At 45.2% G+C, this 15,548-nt stretch overlaps 1 protein-coding gene across 2 annotated transcripts in view; it reads left to right on the top strand.

Moving 5' to 3' along the window:
• Window positions 1–15,548, top strand: part of JAZF1 (JAZF zinc finger 1) — a 347,639-nt gene that overhangs the window by 187,460 nt on the left and 144,631 nt on the right. For both annotated transcript variants that reach the window (XM_045495170.1, XM_045495171.1), the window contains exon 2: window positions 8,409–8,481. In XM_045495170.1, coding sequence (XP_045351126.1) covers window positions 8,409–8,481 — 73 coding nt within the window. The remainder of the gene's footprint in view (window positions 1–8,408; window positions 8,482–15,548) is intronic.

The following is a 15,548-nucleotide window of genomic DNA, read 5'->3' as shown; positions in this document are numbered from 1 at the left end:
GCCTGTGCCTTCTGCTTCAAACTCCATGCCAATTTTATAGCTCCCCTAACCTTACCCATGAATGACTCCCTCCCCTCAAAACCCAAGGCCATTCATAAGTGAGGCCTTCCCACATCAGCCCTATCTGCACTGTTCTAACTTTGCATCTCTTTGGAGCCCTCTGAATATTGTAGGTACAGTTTTCACATTATCTGTATATACATTATCTGTATATATGTATATATATATACACAGGCATTTATGTGTGGCTCTGTGTTCCTCTCCCGTCTGAGTCTACTGGTCGAATTGTCTGAGCTGGGTGCTTCTATTTGTGTCTTTTGTCTTCTGCATGTCCAAGGCATGCGTTTATGTGTTCAGCGTACATCATAATGAACAGTGATTATTTACAGAGCAGTGGGCTTATGACGTGTGGCCTCTAAGGTCTGGTCCCCTAAGGGGAGCGTCCGTTTTGATGGGAAGTTAAGCAGATTTACACGTACGTATAGTGCAACCAATGGTAGAGGTAGTATATAGGCCGACGCCTTGGAGAATGGGTAGGGTCTCCTTTGGCAAATAATTTTATTTTTCAACATTTATTTATTTTTGGGACAGAGAGAGACAGAGCATGAATGGGGGAGGGGCAGAGAGAGAGGGAGACACAGAATCGGAAAAAGGCTCCAGGCTCTGAGCCATCAGCTCAGAGCCTGACGCGGGGCTCGAACTCACGGACCGCGAGATCTTGACCTGGCTGAAGTCGGACGCTTAACCGACTGCACCACCCAGGCGCCCCTGGCAAATAATTTTAAACAAAGGGAATGGAGGGGTCTTTCCATAAACAGAGAGTTCCCTCCCAGCCCCAAAGACAGGACTTCAGAGCCTCATTCTCCCTGCTTTTTCTTTTGTCACCTAGCCTTACCCATCAGCAGCTGTCTTCTCTTGCAGATACCTGCTTATATAAAGGCTCTTCCATTGTCCAGGAGTGACATAGATGCTCCTTGATGGTCTTTTGTGTAGCATACTACTTGGATCCAACCTCAGGCGCATTTCTGGGGAAAGTAGGCCTGTATCTTTATGTGTGCATGCACACATGCACGGTGCTCAGTTTTGGCCTTACTCCCGCTTGAAGGAATTTTATTGTGTAATCCCAGCACCTTAGTCTCCGGGGCTGCTGGGTACATAAGTATAGGTTGTGTACTTCACAGGCATACGCGACAGCCATGATGGTCTCCGGCAGGCCCTCTTGTCACAGGTAACAAGGTGAAAGCTTGGGTAGATAGATAACCCTCTGTCGCCGTCAAAGAGTACGGAATGATAGTGTCATAGATATAAGGCCTACATGTCTCATACTTAGGGAAAAATAGCTCTGACTCTCAAGCAGTCTTCAATAACATTAGGAGTTTGATGGGTTGATAAAGAGTTAGAAAGCATCCCAGTCAGGACTGTTTCTAATAACCTGAACCCTCTGGCCATGCCAGGATTTGGGAGGGCTGCAACATGCCATGTTTGTTTATGAATCAGCCTTCTAGAGCATTGTCTCAGTGGTTCTTGGATGAATAATGTTTACCCACTCAGAGAGGAAAACTCCAGCTACAAACGTGTACATGAATGCTTTTTTTAATAGGTGGTATTACTGTGCTGCACAGCGGCCCTGACTTTCAGATATTTAACTCATAAAGTTTACAGCAACACTTAACTGCATCTGGATTTCACATTGAATTTAGGAAGGCAAGAATCTCACTGTAATTTCCACTGACTGCCCTGTAATGGAAATTATGGCTTAGGAAAAGTTTCAAATGACGTGTCTATAAACTGAGGAAAAGTTGATCCATTCAAAGGCTGGTTATGTGCATTGTAGGGTTGTTTGTGCGTGTGTGTGTGTGTGTGTGTGTTTGGTTTTTTTGAAAGGACCATTTCCAACAAGAAAGACATATTTATTTCAGCAGCTGAAGTAAACGAGCCATGAATTAAAAGTTGGTCTTTGTAAATTGTTGGTTCATCAAAATCGGTGCGGAAAGTGGTGCGAACGTTAAAATAGAACTGTGCTGGGCTTTTGAGAAAGCTAGAAAGATGGTCTGCCTGGAGTCCAGTGTTACAACTGGACAGTAGCAGTGCGTTGACTTCCGAGGAGGAGTGGCATTTTTGATGGTCAGAATACCCGCCTAATGGGACTCAGTGTGTAGGTCTTCTGGTCCTTGCCCTGCCATTAACTGGGTCTGTGCGAGTAGGTATGTCACAAGACTCCCAAGTCTTGCCCTTGCTCCTGTCTCCATATCTCCCCACCCCCCCCCCTACTGTTTGGTTTGGTATCTCCCATTCATCTTCATGACTTTCACCCAAATGTCCAATGGCCATTCCTTGACTATTCTTGGCTCCTATCTAAGACCAAGGCAATAAAAAGCTGATAAGAGGCTCTGGATGGAGACATGGATGAGGCTCACTGACCGTGGGCTTAACTGCAGGGGGGATCATTTAATCAGGGAATTGCCGGATGTCAGCCTCTGGTGGTCTCTTCTCTGAGCCCACTTAATCAGAGGACTCCACCAGCCAGCTGCTGGGGTGGTTTGGGAGCAACAGGGCAGGCCTATTTCTACTTGCATCCCGTTTTCAGCCCTGGCCTCCCCCGTTCCCCTCTGCCTCTGCTGTGCTTGATTTCCTGGTTCAGTGCCTCTGGACAATTAACCATTGAAACAAACTTCCCGTTTTCTGCTCTGAACTGTCCCTTCCTTGCCTTGTGAGTCTCCAGATGCCTCCAGGCCAGGCTTCCATAGCGGGTCCACCTCCTGGCACCTGGGTCTCTCCCACGGCAGGCACTTGAGAGTGTAGCTGCTTCTCCTCTCTGGGTCACTTTCTACTCCTGCAGGAGTTTCCCACCTTCCAGAATCCTAGCTGAAATCACTGGTCTGCTGACCTCTCCCCTTTCTTTCTTCTCTCCCTCCGGAGATTTCTTTCTATTCCTGTAGTTCTACTTTAGTGGGACCTTGGGTGATGAAGGAAACCAATGCCCGTGATCCGTCTGCCACGTTTGACCAAAAATTCTGCTCTCTGGTCGTAAAACTGGTGTATCCCTCCAATAATTGCGCGTTCTCAGACTTGCCAGCCACGGAGCTGAGCGCTGGAGAGATAAGAGAAGAGGAGACAGGTTTTCACCTCTGAGAAGTGTGGAAGGGGGGCAGGATGTACCCGGATGATGCCTCTGTGGGTCCTGGCGAGGGAGTGGGGCACAGAAGGGATGTGGCGAATGCAGCCAGGGGTGTGGGGGAAGGCCACACTGAATAAACTAACACTCTGTGGTCTTTTAGGAGTTCAGCTGTTAGGGGAAGAGGGAGCACAGGCTGTGCCCATTAATTATGACTGAGGGAGCCCAAAGAAAAGTGGTGGATCCAGCCCGGATCTTCTGAATCCTGCGTCTGACTGCGTGGGCCTGTGCGTCTCCAGGGTCTTAAGCGCTGCTAGTCCCTCACTGCTTCCACACCCACGTCCTCTCAGCCTCCCACTCTTACTATAGACTCTTGGACAAGATCCTGGTTTGGGGAGAACGCCAAATGTGAAGGGGGCCCTCTCAGGGGGGCATGATACTGCCTCTTCGGCTCCCTGGTGCCCCTCTCAGCCTGGAAACAGCTCATTGCTGATCGAGGCCTCGTCAGTCTTGGGGAGAGGTAGGACCGCTGGTTCCTCACTTTCTCGAATTTGTAAGTAATTCAGGCCTATAAAAATCCTAACAGAGTATGCTAGCTAAGGCATAGCCAAGGCCCGTGAGCTTATTAATTAAGCCTCCGTTAACCCAACAAACACCTTGATGGCTTTGTTTTGGCTTGAAGATAGTGCTATAAAAGTCCCCACATAGGCCACAAATCTACTCGGTTGCCACTGGTCCCCCACTCCAGAGACAGCGGGGCCGATGAGCATGAGCCGTACTGATTGACCACCACGGCCTTTCCTTCGTTGTGTTTTTTTGTTTTTTTTTTTTATTTTTTTTTTTAATGTTTTATTTATTTTTGAGACAGGGAGAGACAGAGCATGAACAGGGGAGGGTCAGAGAGAGAGGGAGACACAGAATCTGAAACAGGCCCCAGGCTCTGAGCTGTCAGCGCAGAGCCCGACGCAGGGCTCGAACTCACAGACCGCGAGATCATGACCTGAGCCGAAGTCGGCCGCTTAACTGACTGAGCCACCCAGGCGCCCCTCCTTCGTCGTGTTCTAATTCCGCTTTCTATTGAGAAGGGTCTGAATGCTGTCCTTTTCCTTATTTCTGCCATCTGCCTCGCCATTTTCCTCGCCACTTGAGACGTAGTGGGAGCGAGTGCCGTGACCTTGAGCCCTTCGGCCATTGAATTGAATCTATAAAGCCAGGAGTCACTATGACCCTAACGAGCTACAGAAATCTTCCACTTTGTGCGTAGTCCTTCCCGTACCCCTGAGCGTTCAAACTACTAGCCCGAGGTAGGAACCCTGGAAGAGGCACATTGCCGTCTATTTTAGAAGATGCCACGTTCCATGAAGCTGAAGGAGGCGGATAGGTTTTTATCACTTGGGTATTTATAAACCTTTATGTCGGATTTCTCTTAGCCATCAGTCAGTGGGCATCAGGGGGTGGTATGAGGCAGAAAAGCAGAATCCCTCCATGCTTTTTCTTGGCTCCCCCGCTGCCCTGCTGAAAACATTTGGGTTTCTCTTCTTGTCACTGCTTAGCGCCAGAAAAGTGGTAGAGTGTTGTCTGTGGCCGTAGACAGCCACATTATAGAAAACGCTTGCCTTCCTGCCAGTTGCTGGCTTGTGGACCATCCTGTGGCTGTGGGGGGGGGGGGGGGGGGGGGGGGAGGAAAAGAAAAACTCGAGTGCCTCGATCCCACAGCCCGTTTACCGAGGTGGATTATATCTCTGGGCCATGGTAGCCGATGTTCCAGTTTCAGGTTTTTATTGGCGCCATAAACAAGCCAGCGAACTATCTGGGCGACTGTGGGCTACAGCCATTGCCATTCATATCCCATTTCTTCCTGCAGCAGCTTATGTGCAAAAAAGTTCTCTGTGGTGTGGCACACGGAATAGGGAAGTTCTTTTTATTGCCTTCAGTCCTATCCAGTGGATAGCATTGCGCTCTCCAGCCCCTTCTGACAATGGACGGTCCGTGTCCCCGAGGAGCCCGTCGTCATCCTGTGTGACAATCCTCGTCTCTTTTTGCTCTAATCCTTTCCTGTAGAGAGTTTCCAGCAGCAGGCGGTTACGTTTCTGCCAGGGAGAGAGAAATAATAAAGGCAGCTATCCTACTTTTACTGAATGTGAAGGGCTCAACGGCGTAATTAAATCCATAAAACGGTGAGTCACGATCACGGCGCATCAGCCAGCCAGGAAGCGAGGGACGGAGCTGAGGTTGATTTGCGACCAGCAGCTGATCCTGTTCCTCCAGTAGCACCCGTGTAGGCCTCTTCCTGATTTCTGGGCACCAAGCGCCTCATTTCATTTTTAAGAACGCGAAGCTTTGATGAATGTTCCAAAGCTTGCCCAAGGAAACATCTAATCTGAAAAAGATGTGGTTAAGCCTGGTCGATGTCTGTCTGGAAGGTCTGCTTTCTTGTCAATTAACCAGAGTCTGCCTCCGAGAAAAAGGGAATCCTGCCTGAGGTGCTTCCAGATGGCCTTTTTGTCAGGGAGACGGTGGCGTTCGGAAGCTTCTGGAAGTCCATTTCGCCACTAGGTAATTTGAGGGTATGTGAGCATTAAGCCTAGCGTAGGTTATGGAAGGTAGTGAAACACCGTAAGAAAACGGTATTTCAAAACCTTGCTTTGCAACTGGCATGCAAACGTTCTTGATTCTCTGTGAAAGATTATAAGGTGAAATTTGTGTTGTCAGTGGCCAACACCATTCATTTGAGCATCAGGGAATGGAAGGATTTTATATAAGGTGTTTCTTCGCCTTCTCCAAAGAGGCATCAGCACGTGACAAGGAAAAGAAGGCTATAACTGTATGTTTGTGTGTATACTTGTTCACACGCTAGTTGAAGAAAAGTGAAAGCCAAGGTGGCTTAGAGAGGAGCCATGTTTAAAACAGTTGAGAACTTTTATAACTTGGAAACAAAGGAAAGCTCCGGAGGATGGTTTGTGAGAAAACAGACCAAGTGTCCATTAACAAGAATGAAGGCAACAGTGGAAGATACAAAAATGTTCATTGGCCTCCTAACTCTTTTCCCCTTTCAACACACATTTTAGGGCGCCTGGGTGCCTCAGTCGGTGAGCGTCTGACTTCAGCTCAGGTCATGATCTCATGGTTTCTGGGTTCGAGCCCCGCGTCGGGCTCTGTGCTGACAGCTTGGAGCCTGCTTCAGATTCTGTGTCTCCCTCTCTCTCTGCCCCTCCCCTGCTTGTGTGTGTGCGCGCTCTCGCTCTCTCTCAAAAATAAACAAACATTAATTAAAACACACACACACACACACACACACACACACACACACACACACATTTTAGGATGGCACTCTTCTCTTTCAAAACGATACACTTTATGCAATCCGGCACCAGATGACTCTGAAGGAATGGGTTTTAGTGAATCAAGTTCTGGCCCGCGTCTCAAAATCTCAGCACCTCTGTCATCAGGCGCTCCACGTGAGGTCAAACCGTTTTGTGAGCGTTTGGGAGATTTTCCACCCAGACATTTGCAATCATTGCCTTGTTCTTTCTTATCTTCCTCTTGATTTTCGTGGTTTTTGTTTCCAATCTCTTGCTTCTTAACCTCGTTAAGCACCTGCAGAGACCTTGCAGGATTGGTTTGTCACTCACCATTTGCACACATAGCCTGCCCAGCATTCCAATGGACTGTTCTGGGGGATAAAACACCCTGGTGAGCATTGTTCTACTGACTCCTCTGTAGTGAACACAGGTGAGGTGCCCAGAGCATTTCTCAGAAACACAGCTATGCTTTGGGGGTCACAGCCAACTTGGATGAGTGTGAGGAGAGGTTGTATTTGAACACTAAGCTTCCCTTGAAGAGTGGTTGCCGGTATTTAGAGATCCGTGGGTCGTATCTGCAGGCGCAGTGATCTGCAACCCGCCTCAGTCCCATATGTAACCATTGTGGGAGGGAGAGGAAATGCCGAGTTATTGATCTGTTCTCACTCATGCTGCCAAAACCCAGAGACCCGACTTGATGGAGCCATTCAGAGAAGCTTTGTCTCTTGTTTCAGAATTGGGCTTCGAGGACCTGCAGTGGCAAAGACCCAGGAAGCGGGAGTTCAGAGTAGTATGTGTCTGAAATTCTTGGCATAGGAAAAACAATGAAGTGAACATGCGGTTCTTCACTTTGGCACCAAGAATAAAATTGCCACCACTTCCCAGTGCGAGCCTGGGAGTCAAAAAGCGTTGGAAGTGGATTGTTATGCTATCATTTTTGCCACCCGTGCTCTATGCCACCACGTCTGCACCCCCACCCCCGTCACCTGTTAATGTGCTTTGGGGTTAGTGCGTGTATCTTACATCTACCACGTGCAATAAACACTTCCTGTACAAAGGTGCTTGAAACAACATCTGTCATTACATCAAAGAAGGTGTTATTGCCCAAGTGCAGCTGGAAGAGTTCTAATAACGCGATGGCTTTAAATGAGGTTATAATGAAAAAGAAATCTGTGTGAAATGCCTGGACCTTTTTTTCGTGGAAAATAAGCCGTGTTCAGTTTTCCCCCTTTTATAGTCTCCCCATACAAGCGTCGCCTTTGCCTGTGTTGAGCGCAGTCTTTGTTCGACGCGAGAAGCTGGAGAATACGCTTCTGGTTGTGAAAAGTGCACTTTTTGTGCGTGCCATGTTGGAGAAGCACCATTAAAGAAGGTTGCTATGGTGTTGAGTTCTCTCTTCGGGGGGGAAAAGCCCCTCTGTTGAATGTGGTATTTGCGGATTCTGAGCCAGCATGAGCATTCCTGATTGAGAGTCTAGAAAAGGTTATAATAAACTCATTATATAATTAAAAAGGACAAGAGCTACCCTCCAGAATGTGAATTGAAACCCAGAAAAGCGTTCAGTGAACAAGAACAATACTCAGTAGATTTTCAAATTGATGGAGCTTTCCAATGGCAACTAATTTGTTCCAGCATTCAAGTGAGCATAATTAACAGAGACTTTCTTTCTTAGGCCGATTACCCTCCCAAAACCATGCCAACATTGTAACTGTAAGCAGTGAAAACCAATATTTATGAGGGGGATTGTGCAAGAGTTTGTGTGACAGATGGACATTTTATCACTGTTGATGTTTGGAATTCCCTTGAAAAGTAATGTAATATCTTGTTATTTATGAATGAAAGGACAAATGATTGTGCTTTGCTGTCTGGGTTTTCTTTAAAACGAGGTATGTTAAATCTTTCTCTCTGTTTAACCTCGGTTACTTTACGTTAGGTACCCTCGTATATTCTAATGCAAAAGCTGAAAAATCATAAATGTGTTTTTGTTACAGATACAGATCCACGTGTTTTAGAAAAACAAGAATTACAGCAGCCAACCTATGTTGCCCTCAGTTACATTAATAGGTAAGCCGTTTTCAGAATTTATAGCAACTTCGTATCTACCACATGTTTATTTTTTAAATGCATCTTTTTAGCGGTAGAAAAAATTGCTTTCTCCCAGTCTTAACATATTTACTGGAGATTATTTCACATCAACCTCTATACAGCATTTTCTTGTTTCTCTGTTGCAAAGATGTAGGATTGTCGTTCTCTGTGCATACGGCTGAAAACATGACTGATTTATAAGCTCATTCTGGAAGTATTTTGTATGCAGACTTAGACTATGCTCTTTTGACTTCATAGGGCAGTTTGGGAGATTAATGGATTTATGTTTGAGTGAACCTTTTAAACCCTCAGGTGAAGGGGTACTTTATGAATTCAGAACATTGTTGGAATATCAGAATATATCTGCATATAACAAACTGAAATAATTTAATATTAGAAAGTTATTTAGTAGCAGCTCCTTTGTAGTAAAAACATTCTCAACAAGCGACCCCCATCTGTGTGGAGTAACAGCAGTTTTTCCTGAAACTGACCTTGTGAGCATGACTTTAGAGAACACTTAGAACTTGATACGAGTCTGTCGGAGGACCTGGTGTTTTCAGCCAACGTATGTGATTAAGGAGACTGTGATTTCTGGAGACAACCTAAAATCAACTCATGTTAAGAAAACACACATCCCCAAAGAGAAAAAGGCAACATAAAAGCAAAACTGGTTTTTAATGAGAATGAGATACTCTGCTCGTAATTCAGTGCATGAGTTTCTATCAACTGCCCCCCCCCCCTTTTTTTTTTTTTATATGAGGCAAAGAGTGGTTTCAGTCTCTAGGTTCCAGAGCTGAGGTTCAGGGTCTGGAGTAGAAAATGGGGAATGAATGATCTGTGTTGTTTCACTTCCGACGCATTTTGGGGGGGAAAACTTACTTAAATCTTCAGAGAGCTTTGAGTTAGAGTTGCGTGTACTCAGTTCCACTTTCTTTTACAAAGCAGGTTTTTACAAGGATTCATTAACATAAACATCTATTTGCATATTGCCTTTGGATTTCTTGCTTATCAGCCTTGCCTGGAAGTGAGATAAAGTATCTACAGTTTCTTCATGCCTATCAGTTTTGAAATGTTTTAAGTAGAATACCTTCAAAATCACACCAGATACAAATACAGGTGTATATGCTTGTCTGAATTTCTCAGAAAACTGGTTTCCCGGGGCGCCTGGGTGGCGCAGTCGGTTAAGCGTCCGACTTCAGCCAGGTCACGATCTCGCGGTCTGCGGGTTCGAGCCCCGCATCAGGCTCTGGGCTGAGGGCTCAGAGCCTGGAGCCTGTTTCCGATTCTGTGTCTCCCTCTCTCTCTGCCCCTCCCCCGTTCATGCTCTGTCTCTCTCTGTCCCAAAAATAAATAAACGTTGAAAAAAAAAATTAAAAAAAAAAAAAAAAAAAAAAAAGAAAACTGGTTTCCCAGGATTAACATGGGTCTTAAAGGCTTTAATTGTACTTTAGAATTATGTGTACGTAACATAGGTTAAGTAGGCTACTAGTATTGGGCAGTAGGATCTATAGGCTTATGGACTGTGACAATGAATAGGATTAGTGTGGCTACTGTTTTAGGTACAGTAAGTTACCTACATTTATACGGGTATAAATACCAAACTTTAATCCAATAAGAATGTGTGAGATTTAAAAAAAGGTTTTTTTTTAAATGTTTATTAATTTTTGAGAGCGAGAGAGCGTGGGTGGGGAAGGAGCAGAGGGCAGGGGTGGGGGTGGCGGGGGGGAGACACAGAATCTGAAGCATTGCGCTCCAGGCTCTAAGCTGTCAGCACAGAGCCCGACATGGGGCTCGAACTCACGAACCATGAGATCATGACCTGAGCCAAAGTCAGACGCTTAACAAACTGAGCCACCCAGGCGCCCCTGGAATGTATGAATTTTTTGTATTCAGTCATTCATCATGTTGTCAGACATGTAGGCTGCAGCGATGTACTCATTACAGAGGCATCATACTCACCAAAGAAATACTCTGCCAGGTGTGACCTAGGACTACAAAAAAAGACAATAGGGACAAGGGCCACACCCAAAAACCACCAGAGAATTTGAGTCAAGTATGATAGTTTAGCATAAACTGGACAGTAGGATAAGCCTGAATCCCAAAGTCTTGGCATAGGAAAAACAATGATGTGAACGTGAGATTCTTAACTCCAAATTCACCATATCCTGCCCTAGAGGACACAGAGTAGACGTACAAGGGGATTGATAGGTTTGCTGGTGATCTCTAGGTTAAGAGAAGGACTGTGCATGGACGGTTGCCCAGGTTACTAACCACCTTTCTCCCTCGAGATCCCTTTGTGCACAGTGCCACATTTGTAACATGGTACTTAACACCTGATAGACACTCTGGGTATTTGTAGGTGATAGATAAACACCTAGTAAATGAGAGGGCTGAGCAATGAATGAATAGCTGCAAGGCGGAAGCCAAGTCTGGCCCCAGGGGAAGATATGCTAAAAGGCGCCTTAGGGCCCTTAGACACAGAAGGGAAACCTTGAAATTCCCATGAAGCCAGTACAAGAGTCAAGAAGAGAGCCACAAGGGTTAGGTAATTGGAAAGAAAGCTGGACGGCAATATCCTGAAAACAGCAAAAAAGAGCACTATTGAAAAAAAAAAATAAAGTTGAACAAATATTTTTTTTTTTTTCCCTCAAACCTCAGGGGAAAATAAAGTCTAATTTTGCTGAGCAGCGAAGACAAAAAAACTCTCTGCTCATATACCTGTTTATACAACTCTAATGTACGTTTGAACATCTCAAAATTGAGATGAAACTTTCTTTGGCAAGAACATTGCTAAAGACTGAAATCTACAGAGTTTGGGGTCCTTAAAAATGGAGCTAGCTTTTTGGATTATAAAAAGAAAAGAGCCGAGTGGAAACTGGAGCCTTTATTTATACTTATTTTATTAAAAACAAATTTTTTTTAGGGGCGCCTGGGTAGCTCAGTCAGTTAGGCGTCCGACTTCAGCTCAGGTCATGATCTCACGGTTCGCGGGTTCGAGCCTAGCATCATGCTCTGTGCTGACAGCTCAGAGCCTGGAGCCTGCTTCGGATTCTTTGTCTCCCTCTCTCTCTCTCTCTGCTCCTCCCCCACCCATGCTCTGTCTCTGTCTCAAAAATAAACATTAAAAAAGAGTTTAAGATTTTTTAAATTGTAGGTAACTACACCTATTTCAAATATCTTTACTCTTGAACATAACGTGTCGAACAAATCTTGAATTCCTTGAAAAGCAGGTCTGTTATAACACCTGAGCAAACTGTAAAATGTAAATGGCTTAATAAGAATGAGAGAGACTGAATGAATTAGTAGGGTTATGGGAACAGTTTGGGGGCGGGGGGAGCCAGATATGAGCTTTAAGGACACGAAGCTCCGTTAATTTTGTCGTGTGAGGATCAACGAGAAGTCCATGCATGGGAAATTTAATTACTTAGTCTGTATAACATGCAAATGGCTGGAAAGTATAATAAAGGGCAAGAAGAAAAGCTACAGATTTTGAATCAGAGAATAATGCAGATATAGTACTAGAAGGAACGAATGTAACACTTCTTATGCTTGGAACTCGATGCTAAGCGTTTTTTACATTATTTGAGTCTTCTCAATAACCACGTGAAGTAGGTACTGTGATAATCTCCACTGTGCAGGTGCAGAAGTGGTGACACAGAAGTTAAGTGGCTTGTCGTAGGTCCCCAGGTGGTATGCAGGGGAGTATTGTGTTCAAACCTACACTGCCAGACTCCAGAATCTGGGTTCCTCATCACTGTACCGGCTGATTTGTTGGAAGATCAGAGGGAATTTGGAAAGCTAGGGTTGGAAAAATACGGTTGGACAGCCGGGAAGAGGGGACACAGACCTAAGGGTCAGAGTAATTGCCATGCTGTAGATAACCGGAGGGTCGCAGCCTAATAAAATCAAACCTTAGGAGACAGAAGGAGCCAAGCCTGCTAGGAGCGAGGTCCACCAGGGAGGCCTAAATGGTACCTCACTACTGGGAAAGTGAGCGAGGGTTCTAGGCACATCCTAGCATGGCAGGCCTAGGCACATCCTAGCATGGCAGGCCTCCGCTGTGCAGGGGAGGAACATGTTCCCATCTCCAGAGGAGAGAAAGGGCGGAGCTCGTGACTTTAGGGGAAACCATCTAACACTCAGCGTTGGTGACTCCCCCGAATGGGTAACGGAGCTAACTTACAGATGTGGTAACCTACATGGCCGTGGCTGTTAGTTGCGTTGTCTTTTCTACAAAACGTTCTTCTGAAGATGAAGTTTCCAAAGTTTAAAAATACGTGTATCACTTTGGCGTATGCTGTAAAGGGATATCCTGCCTAGGCGCAAATTGGTACCTTCTTGCAGTCAATCCTTGTCATTTACTACCTAATAAAAGTTTGATATTTTCTTGCACCTAAACTACAGCTCTACTGAAATTCTCTTTGTAAGACTCCCTGTGTGGCTGGGCACAGCAGTCGTTACGTCTGACCTCCTCTGAAGATGGAATTTTATTTAGCTTAGCGTTTGCTATTAAATAGCAAATTCTAAAATGGGTTTCATATAGAACAGCAGTTCTGAGGTGTCTTTTGGTCTGTCTGCCTCTGTCTCTCTCTCTCTCTCTCTCGCGCACACACACACACACACACACACACACACACACCTCATTTACTCATAAAGAATTCTGTGGTCAATTAAGTTTGGTAAATTTTTTTTTTTTAATTTTTTTTTTTTAACGTTTATTTATTTTTGAGACAGAGAGAGACAGAGCATGAACGGGGGAGGGGCAGAGAGAGAGGGAGACACAGAATCGGAAACAGGCTCCAGGCTCTGAGCCATCAGCCCAGAGCCCGACGCGGGGCTCGAACTCACGGACCGCGAGATCGTGACCTGGCTGAAGTCGGACGCTTAACCGACTGCGCCACCCAGGCGCCCCTAAGTTTGGTAAATTTTGAGTTAAATCTGCAGCTAAGAAAACCATTGTATTTATCAAATCTTTTCCTTCCTTTGCTGCTATACATTTTAAGTCTCTAAGAGGGATGATCTTTGTTCATGGGGACCTAATCCCACAGCACTTCTTCTGGAAGCATCTGATGGGACTAGTTTTGCATATACCAGCAGGAGGTGGCTACAATTAGATCACTTTCACTTACATCTTCAACTTCCCCAAGGAACCCTGAAGGCTTTTATGCAGGAAAGCTTTCTTTTCTTTTTCTGATTCAAAATACAGAATGCTATTTTCTCTTTCCTCATGGTCCACTGGGACAAAGGAAAATAAAATTGTGCCCTTCTATGGTAACTCAATCAAATTTTTTGTGCCTCTTTTAATAGTGATCCCTTTCCTTCTCCTAGCCTTCCCAAACACCTAGTTGGCTTCTTTTAAAATAAAACCTTGGGGTGCATGGGTGGCTCAGTTGGTTAAGCATCCAACTCTTGATTTCAGCTCAGGTCATGATCTCACGGTTCGTGGGTTCAAGCCCCGCATCAGGCTCTGAGCTGACAGTGCAGAGCCTACTTGGGATTCTCTGTCTCCTCTTTCTGCCCCTCCCCCATTTCTCTCTCTCTCAAAAATAAACATTAAAAAAAATAAGATAAAATTTTTATTTTCTTACTTAGAAACCATCACTGTTTATTTCCCCCGTCTCCAATATAATTCTCTTCCATCTTTGAAAGAGAGCAATGCAGTGGCTAAAAGTATGGGGAGAGTGGGGTGTCTGGCTGGCTCAGTTGGTAGAGCATATGACTCTTGATCTCAGGGTTTTAAGTTCAAGCCCCATGTTGGATGCAGAGATTACTTAAAAATAAAATTAAAAATAAATGGGACAAGTCCGGCTACATAGAGACCTGTCTCTACTATTCATAAGCTTTGTGAGCAGGTTGACAATCTCAGCCTCTGTTTCCTCCTCTCTAATGACACTTTCTTCTTATGAGTATTAATTCGTGCATATGAAGCACATGCATCTCTGCCTGGGATGTAGTGTTACATAAGTATAGGTCTTTTAATTATTTTTTTTATATTCTCATGCTAAGTCACCCATCAAGTCAGTAATTAGAGGAACAACTGCAGAGGGGAAGCACTGCTTTGGAGTGAGACCAGAACCACTCCCACCAGGAAATAAGCTCCATGAGGGCAGGGACATTTTCTGTCTCCCACAACTGTGTCCCCAGTCCACAGAATAGTGTCTGGCATATAATAGATTCCTGATGTTTATGGAATGAGTGAATGAATGCATGTGAATATGTGTGTAAGTGAAAGAGAGTGAATAAATGTCCAGGAACTTTGGGGACCCTTCTGTAAGAAACCAGGAGCCTCTGCTACCCATGTGCAGTGAGAAGGCTACATGATCAGAATGGATGCTGTGCTATTATTCAGCATTCCTATGGGATGCAGCACAAAAATATACTAAATGGTGGTTATCACTAGTTCTCCTGCCATAAACAACTGGACAAATTTATGAGATCATGGTTTTTAGGCTCTGGATAATAGGTAGTAAAGGCTGATCCCTGAGAGAGAGAGGAAACATTAGACAAGCTCTCTGGTCATTTGGCTTATTCTGAGGACAATTTCCTTATGCAGTGGAGTATGCTAGAACATAAACACAGCATCACATTCCCACTGTCCTGAAAAGAGGTCCGTCAGTGGTGGGGGCAACTAAAGCTGCTGAAATCTGTAGCACAGGGGGACTGGAGAGGAGAACGAGGCCACAGAAGTCTGTATGAGGGTCTTTCTTGAGTCCATAGCTGAGAGTGGGCTGTACATGCTGTTATTTGGGGTAAGACTGAATCTTACCAAAGAGCAGCAACTACATGCGTGAGAATGAAACCGTGAGACCAGAGGTGAGATGGTGCCGGTAGGCAGGGCATTCTAGCCCAGTCAGCATGGAAATGACTTTTTTTTTTTTTTAATTTTTTTTAATGTTTATTTCTGAGACAGAGACAGAGCATGAGGTGGGGAGGGGCAGAGAGAGAGGGAGACAGAATCCGAAGCAGGCTCCAGGCTCTGAGCTGTCAGCACAGAGCCCGACGCGGGGCTCGAACTCACGGACTGTGAGATCGTGACCTGAGCCGAA

The sequence above is a fragment of the Leopardus geoffroyi genome, chromosome A2 (assembly GCF_018350155.1).
Source record: "Leopardus geoffroyi isolate Oge1 chromosome A2, O.geoffroyi_Oge1_pat1.0, whole genome shotgun sequence".
In the NCBI taxonomy this organism is placed as follows: Eukaryota; Metazoa; Chordata; class Mammalia; order Carnivora; family Felidae; genus Leopardus; species Leopardus geoffroyi.
The sequence above is the reverse complement of the archived record's forward strand: the minus strand, read 5'-3'. Positions and strand labels throughout refer to the sequence as shown.